The sequence below is a fragment of the Brassica oleracea genome, chromosome C2 (genome assembly GCF_000695525.1).
Source record: "Brassica oleracea var. oleracea cultivar TO1000 chromosome C2, BOL, whole genome shotgun sequence".
NCBI classification, from domain to species: domain Eukaryota; kingdom Viridiplantae; phylum Streptophyta; class Magnoliopsida; order Brassicales; family Brassicaceae; genus Brassica; species Brassica oleracea.
This window is the reverse complement of record NC_027749.1, coordinates 11,350,422-11,369,841: the sequence shown is the minus strand read 5'-3', so window position 1 is coordinate 11,369,841 and position 19,420 is coordinate 11,350,422. Positions and strand designations below refer to the sequence as shown.

Genomic DNA, 19,420 nt, shown 5'->3' with positions numbered 1-19,420 from the left:
GTTTCGCACAAAAAAACACCTGAATTCCGAACACCCTCAAATCTGTAATAAATGATTTCAGCAATAACTATAATGTCATAAATGCAATGGTGTACGGCTTATATAAGATTTACCTTCGATGCTAGATACAGAACACCCACCATCCGCCATACCCTTTCCTCCCTCACCATATTGTATGCAGCTCATGCCTCTGTGTGTAAAATTCGCTGCCTCAAGTTCCCTTGTTCGGTAGCCTTTTTTACTCCTCAACAAGGAGACAGACAAAGAGATAGGGTTCGTACGTTTTTGTATTAAATAATTAATAGTTGCCCTGTTTTTAATTAATAAATTAAAGTAAAACACATGTTTTACAAAGTCACCAATCATTAATGGCCATTCTTCCACCTTGGAGCCGTTGTTTCCCGCGAGAAATCATCACATATAAGGCCTTCAAGTTTTGGGGTCAAATAGCCCAAAAACGAAACTCAATACCATGTTTCCTTCTGAAATTAAAATAATATAATATTCAATTCGTCTCTTACACGCACATCCGGTGCGCGTGTGTCGGTATTCCTGAGGCAAGTTTTTCTGGGCAAAAGACAGTCTGGTCCCACGAATTTCAGCTCAAGATTGTGGGGCAAAAAGGTTAATACTGTCCACTTTTTCTTCTATCTCCTACTAGGTTGCCCAACAACCTAATTAAAACATGGGCTTGCCCAAATTTCTAATTCAAACTTAAAAGTTGCCCAATCTTCTAATTTTCCCTAATGGTAAATTGGATCTTCTAATTTTCCCTAATGGTAAATTGGACCAGAACTCTCGACTTACATTACAGGACAGAGTATTTGAGCCCTTATTCGCATGACAATTTTGGTTATCTGTTTGGGCCAAATCCATAGGTTCAATAATTTTCCACTGTTTTACAAAATATTTTACAGCAAAAACTCTATAGATTAATATTATTGTGACTTTAGTATTTTATTAACTTATAAATATTAATTTATAAAAAAATATCTTGTTTATACTTTTATACTTTTTAATTATATTTTAAAATAAAATAATAGTTTATTCACCGTTTTTATACTTTATTGTATCATACAAATTACATGTGTTTTAGATTCTATTAAACATCATCAAAATATTATAAAATCTTAAAAAAACAGAAATAACTCTATTGTAAATATAAAACAAATAATACAATGTATTATTTATAATTATATAATATATATAAATTATAAATTTATGATTTTAATAGCACTACATATTTATATAGAATGTTTTACAAAATATTACTTTATTATTTTATCGATTGTGTCTAGAGATGGCAATGTTGGACCTGCACCACCGCGGACCTGGCCCGTTAGGAATTGCTGCGGGGTTGGTTTGGGCCGGCATAAAGTCCAAAAAAGTGGGTCCTATTAATATATATATTTATTATTTATTATTTTATAATATATAAAATTCAAAATAAATAATAGTGTACATAAAAAGATTTCTATACCGAATATTACCGAAAATTCGCATGAAAAGGAAATTGGATTTCATTTCGTTTCTGATTTTAAAACTATATTAGAGATGGCAAAGTTGGAACTGGACTGCAGGTCTAGTCCATAAAGCTTGCTGTGAGGCGGGTATGGACCAGCATTTGGTAGGTCCAAAAATTTGCAGGCCTTGCAGGATGTTACTGTGCGGAAATGGGCTGAATGCGGGATGGGTTCCAAGTTGACTTATGGGATTTTAAAGACCCGCAAAACTTTAATCTTCATTTGTGTCTTCACCTAAAAACGAGAGAGATAGCAAAGAAGGCGATTCGGCGTTAGATCTTCACCGATAACCTTTGGAGCTTCGGTGACGGTGGTTTGAGGGTCGATGATGCTTCTGGTACTTGCGTCTTCGGTCTGCACCAGTGGAGCTTTTTCTAGCCACCAGAAGAAGTTTACGAACTCACTTTCTACCGAAAAAGAAGATCCAGCTCCGGCGACGGATTCATCAAACTAAAGAATGGTTTTTAATTTATGATTTATAATTTTTGGATTCAGCAAATTATATAAATTTGTTATGTTAATATGTTTGGAGTTCGACAAAGTAAGTTAAATAACTAAACAAGCTTTTTGAATAACAAATAAGTAAAACACTGATGAATTTTGTCCGGTTCAATCCACGACTTGACTCATATCCTGGAGCGTCTTAAAGCATCCTGAAGTGTTCTGAAGCGACTTGGATTACGTCATGAAGCAGTATAATCGCGGATCCCGCATGCCCATCTGTGAAGGCCTACATACATTGTGGGACGGGTTTGGACAGCCATTCCTGATACCGTGGTCCATGCGGACATAACCCGCTCGAAAACGTATCCTTCTCTGCGGTACGGGACGGATAAATCTGTTTCTCATCTCTAAACTATATATCAATATCCAACGAGAATTGCGGTTGTTTCGTTTATTATCAACTAGCAAATCAAATTTCGTTGGCCCAAAAATATAGGGTAGTGGTCTGTTTTGGGCTAATAGATTGTATTTATTAGGCCGCCTCAATCGTTTTTGTGTTTATTGGGTCCCCATTTTTCTATTGTCTGATCGTCAATTTTTTGTTGGAACTATATCTCTGTTTTATTTACTTTTTTTCATTGGAATAAAAATATCAAATCAGACCAAACTAAAACGCTTAAAGATGGTTAAGCCGACATGTTTGGCACCCTAAGAGAAGTAGCTTCTGATTGATAAATTGTATATGTACTAGTTAAAGGTCAAAAGTAAAAATGGATTCTGCCGACAATTGCTTGGATTTGATTCTATTTAGAAGATTTTACTCTTTAAAATCCATCAAAATCCAACCTTGGACAAGCTTTTCTCACACATTATTGGTCACAGTTGTGTCTTCATCTTTACTTTTGCAAGTACATAATTATTCTGATAATTCAATTCTATTACTAATAGAGGAGGGCCAAAGTGTCAGTAATGATACATGGATGGTGAGTTGATAAACATCTCTTTCTGATTAGTTCAATTCTTTCTTTATAGTTCTTTAACTTTTAATTTGCTAAATGATATCAATACATTAGCCACAAAATTATAAAAAAAATGTTCCAAAATATTGGTAAGACACTATCATACGGAACTGACAGAAGTACTTCATATACAGTCTACCTGTAGGTTGAATTTTAAATAGTATAATTTGTATGTGATTTGTCTGCCAAATTATTCTCTTTTGCTCTTGTGGTAAACATAACAAAATATTAAAAGTTACTAGCTACAGACACGGGACATCCCACGAAATGCAAAAGATACCGTTTGTAAAACTAAAAAGACAACTACAAACTGGTCTCAATCTATCATTATTTAAGATCTTGGAAACTTGTCGACTGTAGAAATGTAATTTGCTGGTAGAGAAACCAAACCAATCAACCATGATAATATAAGTTGCAGCATGTGATTTCGAACATATCTATGGATATACATTTACTTACTAAAAAATAGTTGGACGTATCTCACCATATACATGTTCATATTCATATTCAAACTGATAATATAGACAATTGTGACATGTGTCCCCCAGATTTTAGAACATCCAACTAATTACACATGTAGAACCCTTCTCCACATGAAAGCATAATATTTAAATTCAGAAATTGATAGATGTTTTCTAACTGAACTAGCCATACTTCATTAAATTATTAGACAAACTTTTCTCATCTATAAATTTGATATTTCTTCCAGGAATATATTACAGAAATTTTAAGTTCACGCCTTATCAAAAGAAAAAAGTATTTTAAGTTAATTTTCTGATGAAACTAAAGAAGTGATAATAAATTCCAAGTGCCTAATCAAGGGTCGAAGTCAGATTAATTTCGACACATGAGAGACCTTAGTATGAGAGACCTTAGCATGTGCCTACTCCGTTCACTGGCACCACAAATTCAACTCTCCCTTTTTTCATTTCTAGTGAAGGATATTGGTTTCTAATATTACATTTTAATCACGTAGGTAAAACTTGTGTGATATTTGGAGGTTTTATAGTGTGATAGTTTGGGTGGTTGGCTGGTTGCCCCCCCCAAAAAATAGTGATAGTTGGGTGAAAACTCTATGTTATAAAATTGTATTCGTATTGCACCATAGCTAGATGCATGTGACATTTCCTCTTTTTAATAATTTTTCATTTGAACTAATATTCAATTAGTTTTCTTACAATAAAATAGAAGGAAAAAAGTCAAAAACGATCAGGCTTCCTGTCTGCCAATGTTAAAATTAAAATTCTTTTCTTGACTCTCAAATCAATTTTTAAGGAGTTTAAGATAAACTAATTTAATTCAGTTCAGGTATGGACAGAGATTATAAGTTTGTCACATAATAGAAATAAACATTAGAGAAAGAGGATAACACAGGTAAAGATTAAACGAAATATTAATGATTATATGCAAAATCTATACTATTAAAACTGAATTACAAATATAAATTTAACCTCAAAATAATATTTAATTACATTCTAATGCCACTGAAAAAACTACATAATCACATCCTTTAGTATTTATTAAAATTTTGTCAATCATAAAAACATACCTAAATTGATTTCTAAACCATTTAATGTTGAAACTTTCTAAATATTTCTCATTTTTAATAACTTTCCAAAATTTGATATTTAATTGTTATACAAACAAAATATTCTGTAAAAAGATATCACTCAAAACCTAAATAGACAAATTAGTATATGCTAAACAGTAATAATTCGAATTTGATCTAAACCTCAACTCCATTAATAATAGATCTTTATCCAGAATTACAATAAACTAAATCATATATTATGTAAAAGACTTTTTGGCATTTAATAGATTCACTTTCAGTAATTTTCCTTATTTCTTTATTTGATAAAAAATCAAAAGTTCAATTCAAAATTTTAAAATACTATAGGAGTTTTTTATTATTATTTTACCAGATTAACCATATCACGGACTGACAACAATTTTTTTATATCTTAACAGAAATTTAATTAACCGTTATATCTAAACCGGTTTTATATTCGAGTCACCAAAATTCATTGTCGAAACCGCATGTCAAAAATAAATATGAAAATATTGATTTCATCTAATTTAAATAATTTAGTTAAAAATAATGAGCAAGTGCTGGTTGAAAGATAAAATAATATTACAACATAAATAAAAAAATTAAAATAATTACATCAATATATGATTTCTATTTATTTGTTGGCAAAAATATAAAATGCAAATTGAAAAGTAAAAATATATAACATGTATACCTTCTCCTGTAAATAGTTAATATATTTTTGACAAGCAGATCCAAATATAGTATTGTTTAAAAGGCATGAATAAACAAAAATAAAAATAAAAGAAAAGAGTTTTAAAAGCTAAGGCATGAAATAATCATGCATGATGCATGATTAAGGGAAATGAAACAAGTTTGAATATTTTCTAAACGACAAAACAAGAAAAAAAGAAAGAAAGTCAACTTTATTTAAGGGACTTCATATATCAATTTCACATATATGAAAAAAAATTACTACACTCTTCACTCTTCAGAGTGACAAGTCACCGAACAAACAGCCTAAATTCAGATAAAATGCCATTAATGATTTAAATGATAAATACAAATAAATCATAAAGGGACGGTTTACACATTAAAAAAATAATAATACTACTAAACAGTTGTTCATCTCACGTTTGTGTTTGACTGTTGAACACAAAAACAAATATATACACATAAAAGTATACGTCATGTTATATACGTATATATGGCGATGGATGTTTTTCATGTGGAGGTTCTATATATATATAACTGTCATAAAAAATAACTGACGGTCTGAATTGTGTCAGAGAAGGGTTCCTCTCTTTCTCGTGTTATCATCCATCTCTGAAACATACTTTTGTAACCGTCTCTGTTTCTTCTTCTTCTTCTTCTTCTTCTTTCTCCAAGATTTGATCTATAATGGGGAAGACGAGCGGGACGAGAGATTGGGCTCAGATCTACGCCATCTACGGGATCGAGCAGAAACACACTCTCTTCTTCTTCCTTCTCAACGCCATTGCTTTCTCTCTACTCTCCACCGTCTTCTTCCTCTACTTCCACCCCATCTGCCTCTTCCTCGAGTCCTTCCTCTTCTCCAGCTCCTCCCCCGCCGCGGCTAGATTCTCCGCAGGTTTCTTCGGAGCCGTAACGGCGCTCTCCGCCGTCTGTTTGTTCTTCGCGGCGGCGAACTTTTTCTACTCCGCGGTGCCGCTACGGTACGAGATGGCGCAGAAGATGGTTGGATCGGTGGGAGATTGGTCGAGCGTGAAGACGGCGCTTGATCTCGGCTGCGGTCGAGGGGTCTTGCTGAATGCGGTGGCGATGCAGCTTAAGAAAACCGGTAGTTCGGGTCGGGTCGTCGGGTTAGACCGATCCATGTCGACAACTCTCTCTACTCTCCGCACGGCTCACATGGAAGGTGCGCGTCTTGACTCTTGAGTTATTAATTCCGTTGACCTTTTGACTAATTTTACGTTTCGTATACTTTTCTCGTTGACCAACCACTACTATTAGTTTTCATTACATATATTGTTTTTTTCTGTTTAAACGTATATTGTTTTTTTAAAGAACATATGTTGTTTTTTCGGGTCAGAAAACATATACTGTTTTTGTTGTTATTTTCATACAAATTTTTATATTATTATCCACTATGTTTTTTAAATTAAAACGCGTTTATTATTTTGATTAGTAAATCGATAACCTTATGTTGTGGAGAATGTAACATATAGGAGTGCAAGAGTACGTGACTTGCCGTCAAGGAGACGTAAGACGGCTTCCGTTCGGTGACAACTACTTCGACGTGGTGGTCTCCGCCGTGTTTCTCCACACAGTTGGGAAAGAATACGGTCAGAAAACGGTGGAGGCGGCGGCAGAGAGGACGAGAGTGCTAGGAGAAGCGGTGAGAGTGTTGAAACCCGGCGGCGTAGGAGTGCTGTGGGATCTTGTACACGTGCCGGAGTACGTGCGGAGGTTACAAGAGCTGAGGATGGAGGAGATTAGGGTTTCGAAGCGAGTCACTGCGTTTATGGTTAAGAGCCATATGGTCTCGTTTAAGAAGCCTAGTCAGCATTTTGTGGGTCCTGGAGAAGTACGTTTAGATTGGAGATGTTAAATGACGTGGAAATATGAAAACGTTTTGTTTCTTACTTTTTTCTTCTAATTAGGGAATCTATATGGCCAAAATATAAGTGAATTTCGTCGATTTGCAGTGCATGGGTATGGATAGAGTTGTGTATTTGTGGAGAGCTTTAAAAACACTAAATTGATCTTAATTTTGTATCATATTGACATAAACCCATGTTCCAAAAGGTCGATTATGTTTCAAAACCATTTTTTTGGGTGTTTAGGAGTCGGACAAAAAATTTATTTCGAGAATAATAATCAAAACCTGATTGAATAACACCAACCCTTCGAAAGAGATTAAACTTCTTTTCATTTCTAACTAACAATTTTAGAGTATTTTAACATTTTATTTCACTAAAACTGATTTGAAATCGACTATAGAATTCGACAAATGAAATACAGGAGAATTAATGAATTTTATTAAAAATAAATAAACGAATATTTTTATGACAAAAACAACACAACCATGATCTTATTCAGAATAATAAACAAGTAGACATTTTCAGACCCATAAAACAGATGAATTTCTATACAGTTGAATAATAACACGATAACAATTTTTGTAATTTAAATATATATTCTGTTATATTTTACTTTACGATAGCACGACAAGACTAGACCTATAATCTATTGAAGGATAATTGGTATTGGTTTACTCTCTCTCTCGAATATATGCCATGTATCAAACACGATTTAATATGATGTGAGCCAGCTTAGAAAATTAGGTTGGAAGTTAATGCTACGAGCAATGAGCATGCCAAATCTAGGGAGTTGATTATGTGGAAGACTTTAGTTTGCTTGAAAATGAAGTGATAGTTACTTAGTTAGTACATAGTGTCAGCATCAGTGTGTCACGATCGACTTATTGATTACCATTCAGCTATAATTGAACTTTTGATATTTTCCGATTTTTGTAATACAATTTATATTGCCTAACCTTTTAAAAAAAATTCTAATAGTAACCTGTGAAATTCTTGCTACCTAAACGTGGAAACAGTAGTACCATTCGATCCAAGAAAATGAAGAAGCTATCTGAGAGCTAATATTCTGGTGGTGGAGGCATCTTCTTTTCACTGTCTCCTCTTTTGTCTCGCTCTCTTCTTTCTTCTTCTAATTTATACTCAGTAAAAGTGGTTGAAATGAGCCATGTTTTTTTTGAAGAAGCTGAAACGAGCCATGTTAGTATTAACTATGTTCAATTTATATTTTATCTGGTTGAAATGAGTTAAATGTAGGAAATTTTTATTCTATACTCATCAAAAACTAAAAATCAGCAACTAACCATTACAAATTTGGTGTTATGATGATACAATAAACATTATGTTAAAAATTGACAAATTTGAAAATATTAATATAAGTTGAAAAAGTGAATGAACTGCATTAGTATTCTGATAAAAAGAAATCGAAGCGTGTATATTCTTTGTTTCCCCTACCATTATCGTTGTTATTTGCCGCACATTAATTGGATCTAATGATCTTTAACCTTTTTTGGGGGGCACAACTTACATTAATTCTCAAACATTGGGCTACAAATAGAAGAAAAGTTTAACCAAACTCGACAAACACAAGACAATACAACATAAAATGTAGATGCAGAAAAACCTCTAAGATAAATTGTCACATCTTTAACTATAATCTTTATATGGCTATTTCACTAAATTTCTCCCCATAACGGTCTTTCACTTAGTTCACTCTTAAATATAGCAGTTGTACCTTAGTTTGGTTCTTCGGGAATAATATTTTTTTCCTATCCAGATTCTCTCGAGAGTTGAGTTCTCTCTAAAACTTTTCCTTTTGAAACAAACAGATAAAGAGTTTGATTGTGACATTCATTTGGTGTGTAATAGTATCAAACAAAAGTGTTGTTTGCGTAATTCAAACTCTCATTGACGACCAATGAACTCAATTCTTTGATATTTCTATGTCGCAAACCAACAAAAAAAAAACATACAATAAAATACTTATCGACTGTTCTCGCAGCAAATACTCTAATGAAATTTGAGTCGGGAGTGGAAAATGTTTAAGTGAACTACCTTTACTACTTGACAGGGACGCAATAAGAAGAACTGAGAAGTGGAGGCAAGACGCACACTAAGTGAGGACCTGGTGGATTGCTGCTTACATTTGCTTCTTCCACGTTTGGCAAACCGAGCTGAGGAGGACGGACATAACCCGCAACTAATGGAACACATAGTATCGATATTACCACTCTTGAACCTGTAATAATTTTAACCACCCAAAAAAAAAAACATATCAACATTAGTATGCAAGTCTTTCCTGCAACAAAACAAGAAGAAGAATAAAAGATTACTTTACCTTGCTCCTCTGAGAGAGAGACATAACCTCTCTTCCTACCCGCAATCATCCAGTTCTCCGAATTTGCATTGACTTCGTATAACACCTCATCCTTGTGGAAACAAAACAATCACAAATTCAAAAGGGAAAACCTGGTAATGATGAACTGATCGTGGATCGATGATTATAGCAAATGACACTCGGAAGGAAAAGTAATATATAATATAAAGTTCGATCTAGACATGACTTACATGTTGCTGTTCTACAGCTTCACTTCCCTCGAGCTCTTTCAGCCTTTCGACTCTCCACTGCATGGTAATAAGTTTCCCGACCCTAAGACCATCAGAAGGAAGTGGAAGAAATCCAACTGTCAGGCAAGGATCAAGCACTGGACGCTGCAAAACAATAGCACTCTTGAACACCAAATCTCTCCTTTCAGCATCAGCTACAGAGTGATCTGCAGCATCCACTGGGTTGTGTGCTCCAGCAGCTCTATCACCATGGATTTCATATTTGATATTCAGAATGCTCTCTGGTAGCTGCAAATCTTTCCCTTATGTTGTGCAAACAATTAGTTAGTTCGCAGTAGTTATCCACAACATTTTTTATAAAAGAAAATTTGTTTCTGTTTTAGTATGCAAATGTCATTTTGTATATGCCAATACCCACTGCATCAGTGAGTTATGGATGAAAAGTACAAGTCAGAGGTCAAGAGTTTTGACCCGTTCTATAAGTGGATCTCCCTATATATTATATGTTAAGTTACCGTTATTATACGCAGTGTTCTGACATCAGACATAGTTTCCTTATCGCAGATGGCCTTATCAGTTTAAGTGTGTTTACCTGATGGCATTGTCTTCTCTATGGATATACTGAACACGACTGCTGCTCTAGACCCCGGAGACACAACAAGCGGAAAAAACGTGGAAGTTGGTCTTCCATCACTTTTTCCATGAACAAATCCATCTTGAAGATCAAGCCAAGCATCAAGAACTATCAAGTTGGCCTTGACAAGGGAGTGTAGCATAACCTGTAAACAAGAATTATTTGATTAATAATCTTGGGTGGACATGAATAAGAGTGAGGGGACTGAGAGGTTAAGAATAAAAAGTTGGCTACCTGCAAGACCAATGTGCCATCATTGCATTTGTTTGCCACCCTTGTAGTCACGTCAAAAGGGTCGGTGAAATGTGCAGCTATCGTTCTGCTCACATAACAAAACCTCTGATGTGGAACAAAGATTATCAAGATTTACCATAACAGGAAATATATACAATACCTCTCAAATATCTGGTTATGATGCACACCAAATTCAAGTTTCAGAGCCACAGTTCTCATTCCCTCTAAAATATCTTGTTTCAGTGGAGTGACTGTTAACGCAAAAGAAAATCGATCAGTGGGCAGTGGATGTGACGAGAGACATTGTAATAATCAGAAAATGATTTATTGCTGCAAACCTGAAGATGAACCTCTAGCAAGCTTCTCACTCAATGCACGAACAGGGACCCACAGAATAGAACTCACATTGCTCGCCCATTCTGAGAAAACTATTTTACCGTCGCAGAGATTAAGTACCTCTGAATCAAGTTTTGGAGAGACATGGCTATCTTCTACAGAAACTTCAGCTTTTGTTGCACCAGCATCACAATCTGTTTCTACGTATCTCTCCATCTCAATGCCGTATGAGTCTTCAATCTTTAGCCCTGGACCAGTATCAATGTGCAGGATGGCGCCTTTCAGTGAGTAATTAATAGGACGTACAATGACACCAATCCACTGAGCTTCATTTATAAGCAGCGCAGAAGATACAGCTGCAGAAAGATCAACCAGAGCTCTTGGTTTGGACACCTAATGAATAAGATGTTTATCGTATCAATCAAGGAAACAAATGTTACATACGAGTATCACTACTCACGCATGTAATTAAGGATTTTCTACTGTTCCACAAGCTGTAATAAATTTCTTAGAATTGGCCCAATTGGGAGATCGTGTACCTTGAGGATAGGTCTGGTTGGCTTTTCATAACTCATAAAATCATCAGTTTCTCCAGGACCACCCTTTGAAAAGCTGTGAGACCTGAATCTCAAGCGACCAATCTGGCCAGTAACGACTCCCAGAACATAGGAACCCGGTTTTTGTGGAGGCAAATCAAATGTGATAGTATTCCTTCCGGGCTTTAGTACAGTTGCAGCTGAACTCTTCAAAGCCTGAAACCCAATTCATATACATATTTCTTAAGAACGTGAAATTTGATAGAAGAATAGGACGAGAACAATGTCTAATGGAGCCAAACCTGGCCGCCTTCGTCAGTGTTGTTGGTCGCTACCAAGGTAAGACTAAGCGAATCAAGGGTGATATCATCAGGAAAGCCACTCCACACAGTGACAGATAGATTCCCAGGGTCTCCATCACTCAACTGAAGCGGAGGACCAGTATTTCCAGAAAATGTTATCAATGATGACACATCTAAGGGAACTGGGTTCTTCATTTCACTGTGTGCAATATTGACAACCTCGGACTGAAACGCTTGCCGCTCCTTGGACGAGAATAAGCTCTTATCCAACGAAAGTAGCCTAACACAAGATGACATGTACCCAGCTTGATCATTAAGAATCTTTTGACACTCAGCTAAATTGGGCAAGACTTCTGCTAGCAAATCTTGCCATCTTTCACCCGCATAAAGGGCGCAAACTTTTTCATAAGAGTTTGCAGCCAAATCATATTTCCCGTGCTTGAAGCAGACAGCTGCGATTTCACCATCAAGAACGACTCCATGTCTCTTCCACCAAGAACGGTGATAGTTTTCGGCGGCACCTTTGGTTAGATTAAGATATTTATGCTGCCAAAACAAAATTTACACATGAAAAGCTAGAAGAAAGACAAGTATCAACATCAGAAGAGTATCCGTATGTAAATGGCCTTTGCACAATCGAACTTCCTCGTTTACTACCTCGAAATCCTGAACAGATGACAATGTCTTCAACAAATCGTGATCCGAAATGGTAAGCCGCAGAGCGTGTTCAGCTGCAACAAAAATTTCAGCAAGCCTCATAGGCCTATCAAGCGGACTCTCAAAATTTCCAGGTGAGGAATTTGTTCTCGACATGGGAGCTGCTTGTACTTTAAGTGATGAAGGGGTTCTCGGAGACGCTTCTAAACCTGATCTGTCGGAATATATAAACATATCATTTTAGTTCCTCAAAGAACAAACAAAGGTGATGATGATTTGCAATTTCTGCTGGAAGTTCAAAAATATTTGAGATACAAGTGCTAACAAATTTTAAAACTTTAAGGGCTAAAAGGACATAATTTTATTTTTTAATTTCATTACCCTTCAGTAAAACCTGGGCGGCCATCAAATATTTCAGAAATATTTCCAGTAGAAAGAGAAGCCCTTCTTCTGTTAGCCACACGTAGAAGGACAGATGGTTCAAGGGGCAAAGGCTTCCGTTGGATACCAAAGTGCTTGGTCCTTGAAGTTGCTTGTAGAAGAGTCTGTAAACTAGGAGATAAGTATTCAAAAAAACCAAGATGGTATATATAGTTACGCAGACCTAGATTGCATATACATTCACTACACTACACTGGTAAACATAATTATGTTTGGGTCGACAAGAGGCTATGCAAGCACAATTAACTCTTAGCCTGTTTAAAGCATGGTTGGCTTAAGAAAAAGTGCTATAAGTTAACACATTCACGAAGCAGAACATGCAGATTATACCTTTTCTTTTTCAAGCACCTCAGAGGAAGCATCTGGTGGAAGAGATGGCCAGACCGCTGGTTTTGGCCAAGGCAGCATACTGAGACAAGCGCTGCGCAAAAAATGCGTAGAAGTTACTACATTGGTTAAGCCAACAAAGACTTGCCTTGTTTTGTTTAAATGAACAGAATGAATACTTTTAATTAACAAGCAAATGCATATGCTATAATAAATATATAGACCGGTACCTGTTCAGTGGACTTTTTTCTATGTCTGTTCCATATCCTATCAGATATCCAAGTCTCATGAACTGCCATGAACAGAAAAGCATTTTAATGGGCATCAATACTTGAGAATGATTGGCTTATTAAATTCATATACAACTAACAAAATCTAGTTTTAAGCGTCTGGACATGAATTAACAAGTATGTCATCACATAAAACAAATTCTTGCATAGACAAATACAATATCACCTTAAAACATATATATATATATAATATATATATATATATATATATATTAACGGGGAGCTCCATTCAGACCGAGAGAAACAGGGGTTGTGTGCATTCTCCCAATTCTGAAAGCAAAAAGATTTCTACCTTAAGCCGTGACAGTGAATAGAGATCACCCTGAAGACGGTAGAACTCCTTCTCAATATCAGGTGCAACAACGCCATCATTGTGATGAGAAGCAGTTGCATCGAGCAGCGCTAAACATGCAGTCAATACCCAAACTTCCCGCAAACAGAAGGGAAGTACACTCTACATATCGAAAAAGAGGATAAATAAGGACGAAAGATCAACAAATCAGAGGTATGATAGTAAGGATTTGTTTAGTAAAGTATAAAATACCTCATGGAAGGTCAAGGCCTTTGCAAAGCTAATAACAAAAGAATATCCCCTAAATGAAACTTCAAAAGGACGATTCAACTTGAACAACAGCTGCGAGAAACCACATGCATGTAAGCTAATGAAAAGTTGATGCTACAATTGTGAAAGCGAAAAGGCACTGTATCAATATGATGCTCTTGTGTACACTAACCCGAGATTGACAGGCAAAGAGATACTGTCTAAAATCAAACTCTCTAAAAGAATCATCATGAACCATCTGTGTCAGTGGTTTGCTTCCTGGTTTCAGCAGCGCAGCTTGGTCATCTTCACTGTCGAATCCTCCAAAATCCCTCTGTTTCCCAGGCATATTAACTGCATAGTTAATGCATAATAGATTAATTTGAGTAAAAAACTTGGAATTCTTTTCTAGTTTGTTATATGACTACTGATCTCAAACGCTTCAAAAGATAAAGAGAGACGTCAGGTTTTTCTAAACCTAAGAACATAATATTACATATAATCTATCTTTCCCGCTATGAATTAACATATGCAAAATAACCGTGGATTTTTACTGCCACGGATATGCTAGAGATAGACACAGGGGTAAGAAAAGAACCTGTTTCCAAATAGCAGAGCTCTAGTTCATCATATTCACGTAAAGCATCTTCATGAAGATGAGCAATCTCAAATATGAAAGCCAAACTTTCCTGAGACAGAATTGAACATAAAGACCTTTAAGAAAATGAAGTTTCATCAAATGAGACTGCAAGGACCAACGGTGGTATTTTTAAGTTCAAAAGATGAAGATTCTTCTCATACTATGGAAGATAACAAAAGGGACTCAAAATTTTCCATCAGAGACTTTAGTAAAACAGTACAAAACCAAATTATAAACAGGAAGAAACAGAATTTTAAACCATATATTCATCTGCATAGCAGCCACATTTCGCTTCCCTTTCTGAAATAGAGAAGAGAGATAACCTTTAGGATGAAAAAGTTACAAAAGTTCCATATTGGCATAAACCGCTGCTCGGTGAGTTTGCGAATCTCATCCTCGTAGAATTGAACGCGCCTATCCAAGGTATTCCTGATGCACTCGGTAATCTTTAATTCTAGATCCTCCCAAAAGTTTGCGTCGGGGCCATGTATATCCAGCTTACAGCACCTTAAAAGTATGGCATACATAGATTTGAGTTAATCTGATCACGTATATGAACATGTGTAGTAGCTTCTACAGTTCTACTCCTTCTGCATTATCTTAGGTAACTAATCTAAAGATAACTTCATTACAACGAGTCATTACTGATAAATGGGTTTAGCTTATGCATCTAGCAAAAATATATGAGTTAGTGCAATTGTGAAACTGTTTATCCTGATGATATAATTTTGGTAAGAGTTATTTATCAATACGAGCAATCAAGCCTCTTTGAGAAGCTGGCATGGTTTTACGTTGGTTCTAGGCCACATGTATTAAAGCAAAAAAAAAAAAAAAAACACTGTCCAAAACTGCAATACTAACCTTTCTCTCTTTTTGGAACTGAAATCAACTTCAAGCTTGGCATATACTTTCTTGGCATTCTTAGTTGCTTGATCATTACTCGGGTGAGCCTTAGATACAAATACAATAAACCATTCCTTCTCATCGTTCTGAACAATTAATTTCAGACGTGGTTTAAGAATGTTCTTAAACTCATCAAGATCCTGCAAGGCCAAAGATATAAAACGTAACCAAATAAGTGATAACTCATAAGAGTATAACCAATACAGAACATCATCTTTGTTTCATATTTTAGTATTTGCAAGTGTACAGTGTATCCATTGCCAAAAAATGAGGCAGAAAAACGAAAAACAAGTACCTCACAGGTGACAAGAACAATAGTTGCGTATGGTTCTCGGAACCAGTACAAATACTGCTCATGCGGGAACCGGCTGCGAAGTCTGGCGTCTGTAGTTAATATGAACTCAACGGGCAAGTTCTCAACGAGAACCGGATTTCGAGTCTTGTTAGTCAAGACTGCTCTCTTCAATGGCTGATGTTGTTCGAACAATTCTTTAACAGTGGGCCACAGATCAGACACATCTTCGACTGTAAAAAACGAGAAGAGGTAAGTCAGATCCACAAGTAAAGGAAAAAAGAGAGAGAAAACTTCTTAATATAAAAGAGCAAGTAGAGTTAATAGATTATCAGAAACAAAAGGATAATAGTCCATGGGATTGAATCCATCACTGGTAAAGCCTTAGCTTAATAACAAACGTTAAAGTAATGATTCAGTAAGTTCAAAGAAGCTCAAAGATGCAATCAAATGAGATGAAAAATCTTCGCAACAATATTACAAATGTTTAACATCTGAAGCTCCGAAAAAAGAATGTAGCAACCAACAAGATCACATTGTGAAATTCAGCTCTCTATCGGACTTCAACTACATTGGTAAACTTTGATTTACGATTACAAAATTAGATCTTCCCACTAAAAGCTGACTATGAGATCGCAAAAATGTGGCAAACCTCTGAGAAGTAGTACAGATCCTAATCGATGAAGAGGCATAAGGCAGTGAAACTACACAGGAAGAAAACAGAATGGAGAGTTTTACCGGCGGCGACGATGCGATCGCAGGAGTTCTTAATCGTCTGGAACTGAGCAAGATAATTCGCCATCTGAGCTGTGGAAATTGCCGAAGTCGGAATCTTTTGATAAGCTCCGAGATCGATCTTAACTTGAGAGCATGAAAGAGGAGGGAGATCAGAAAGATACAGAGGGGAAGAAGGTGAATCAGATTTGAGAAAGCTACTCCCCTTTCTTTCCTGTTAATTGTTTGATCAAACAGATGATGGCATTTATGTAAATAATTTAAGTTCATGATCATTTCAGGCTTTAATCTTTATTTTTAATCAGTTAAGCCCATTCAAGGCCCACTAGACGGTCATTTACTTGCAACTCAAAACTGTTAAAGAACTAACCATTAAAAACCCCTTGCTCACTGCACACAATGCAATAAAGCTAGTTTCAACTTTCAAGCTTCGTGTAGAGCCAGCACAGACAAGAGTAGGTCGACCAGTGTGGTGTGGTTTTCACAGTCTTTCCATCTTCAGGACTCAAGAGAGGCTTTTTCGACAGACAAGCTTCTCTACATCCCTATGAGGACCGGTCCATATATTTCAAAATTTACTTAAGACCTTAAGTCAGTATAGAAAATATAAAAACAATGAAATTTTGTAATGTATAATTTTTAAACACATTCCATGAGCCCTAAGAAGCTGTTTATGCTGCCTATCCCCTGCCTATGATCACCCCAATCATGGGTTTAGCCTAGTCATTCTACGAAAAAATAGCTCTGGATTAACAAAACACATGCTTTTGGTTTATCATACCAATTCTAGTATACGAGCTCTAGAAATCAAATATAAATGTTTTAAATTTAACATCTAACAACTAAACACATTACACTGTTTGAATACATCTCAGATTCATACACCTAATGTGAAGTACTTAAAAGTTAAAACAGACTCATCTTCCAAATATATAACTGTCCAGAACCAATATCCTCAATTTTCCAAAAAAGGAAGAGCTGGTTTCGAAACTACACAAATCCTTAACCACAAAATCACACACTCATTCGACTAGGAACCATTTGGTAGAGGTTTTATAACATCCCGAGTTGTGATATACATAAAGGCTTAAGATGATTGATTTGACTATCTATGTCATCAAAATTAATTTACATTTTCCGTTACACATCTGTTTAGAACTCCAGAGTTAAGCGTGCTTAAACTAGGGTAGTGGAAGGATGAGTGACCTATCGGAAAGTGATTCGCGATACCGTGTGAATGAGACTAAAACACGGGAAAAAATCATGTGGTGATTGCAGGGTCAGTAAATAAGCCTTCCGGAGAAAAAATTAATGCACTGTCCGTCAGATTAGATGGGGCCCATATAGAACTCAAAGATCAATTAAGAATAATTCATTTCTTATTAGCTTAAGAAAATATATCAAAACTTAAGCTTTCGCACAATGATCTCCCAAACTCATAAGTTATGTCACAAGTTGACATACTCCTTATATAGATCATAATATTTCCTAATCTCAGTAATAAAACAATCTTTATCTAAAACAATCTTTATTTAGACATAACTTAAATAGGATAATGATAGCTTGTTTCCTAAGCTATCTTTCAAGTTTATCTCCAACAATCTCCCCTTTAAACTTGAAATCCATTTTTGACAAATCTTTAACTCCAACAAGCTCTCTCATCTCTTTAAACTTCAATCTTCCAAGTGCCTTTGTCAAAATGTCTGCCCTTTGTTCAATCCCGGGAACATGCTTAACGTCTATCAACTCGTTCTAAACACATTCTCTAATGAAGTGGTAGAGACGATGAATGTGTTTACTTCGTCCATGAAAGACATGATTCTTAGTAAGCGCAATGGCTGACTTGTTATCAATACGAATCATCACTTTCTCACTCAATGTTCCAATTATCTCTTCAAGAAGATCTTGTAACCAAATAGCCTGCTTTGCTGCCTCTGTTGCCGCCATAAATTCAGCCTCACACGAGGATAATGCGACTGTCTCTTGCTTGGTGGAACACCACGTAATGGGACTGCCAGAGTAGTAAAATATATGACCAGTAGTTGATCGTCCGTCATCTTCATCGACATTGTGACTACTATCCGAGTATCCAACTAGCTTTGTGTTGCTTGTGTCTCGCTGAAACACCAATCCGTGCGCAAGGGTGCCTTGTAAATACCGTAGAATCTGTTTTAATGCAGCTGCATGTGACAGCTTAGTTGACTGCATGTACCTGCTCAGAACCCCGACGCTGTAAGACAGATCTGGACGTGTGTGAAGCAAGTACCGGAGACACCCGATGTTTCTTCTATATTCCTTTTCATCTATACCTGCTTCCCCTTGAGACTTCGACATCTTTAGGCTAGGCTCCATAGGAGCGTGAACTGGATTACAATCCGCCATCCCTGTTTCTTGAAGAATCTTCTTCGCATACCTCTCTTGACACAAAGTGATCCCACTTTCATGTTGCACAACCTCTATTCCGAGATAATACGTAAGTCACCCCAAGTCACTCATTTCAAACTTCCTTGACATCCCTCGCTTAAAGTCCTCCACGAGACCTATACTTGAGCTAGTAACACGGAGATCATCTACGTACACCGCAACAAGAAGATATTGGTCCTTATACTGTCGTTGATAAAGCGTCGGCTCCTTAGTGCACTTAACAAAATTCAACTCTCCAAGGACCTTATTAAGTTTTTCATTCCAAGCCCTCAGAGCTTGGCACAACCCATAAAGAGCTTTGTGTAACTTGTACACCTTGCCCTCTTTACCTTACCTTCTACAACGAAACCCTCCGGTTGAGTAACGTATACGTCTTCCTTTAAATCACCATGTAGGAACGCTGTCTGGACGTCTAAGTGATGCACTTCCCATCCTCTTGAAGAGGCCAAGGCGATAAGGAACCT

General features: G+C 36.2%; 2 protein-coding genes across 2 annotated transcripts; one reads left to right on the top strand and one right to left on the bottom strand.

The window, feature by feature from the left end:
• The first annotated feature begins 5,796 nt into the window (after positions 1-5,796).
• On the top strand, positions 5,797-7,280 carry LOC106325219. Its single transcript, XM_013763249.1, has 2 exons — positions 5,797-6,414; positions 6,725-7,280. The coding sequence occupies exons 1-2, from the start codon at positions 5,916-5,918 to the stop codon at positions 7,105-7,107; spliced, it is 882 nt and encodes a 293-aa protein (XP_013618703.1). The 5' UTR covers positions 5,797-5,915; the 3' UTR covers positions 7,108-7,280.
• A 1,646-nt stretch (positions 7,281-8,926) lies between these two features.
• LOC106327332 (trafficking protein particle complex II-specific subunit 130 homolog) lies at positions 8,927-16,741 on the bottom strand. The gene is made up of 21 exons (XM_013765460.1): positions 16,536-16,741; positions 15,801-16,030; positions 15,464-15,645; positions 14,926-15,109; positions 14,561-14,651; positions 14,156-14,316; positions 13,966-14,055; positions 13,714-13,875; positions 13,362-13,423; positions 13,135-13,225; positions 12,745-12,908; positions 12,364-12,577; positions 11,707-12,252; positions 11,408-11,620; positions 10,871-11,261; positions 10,693-10,783; positions 10,533-10,617; positions 10,257-10,443; positions 9,665-9,966; positions 9,435-9,525; positions 8,927-9,335 (listed from the first exon to the last, which is right to left on the bottom strand). Exons 1-21 carry the CDS (start codon positions 16,597-16,599, stop codon positions 9,157-9,159), a joined length of 3,780 nt encoding a protein of 1,259 aa, XP_013620914.1. The 5' UTR covers positions 16,600-16,741; the 3' UTR covers positions 8,927-9,156.
• Between the last annotated feature and the right edge of the window lie 2,679 nt (positions 16,742-19,420).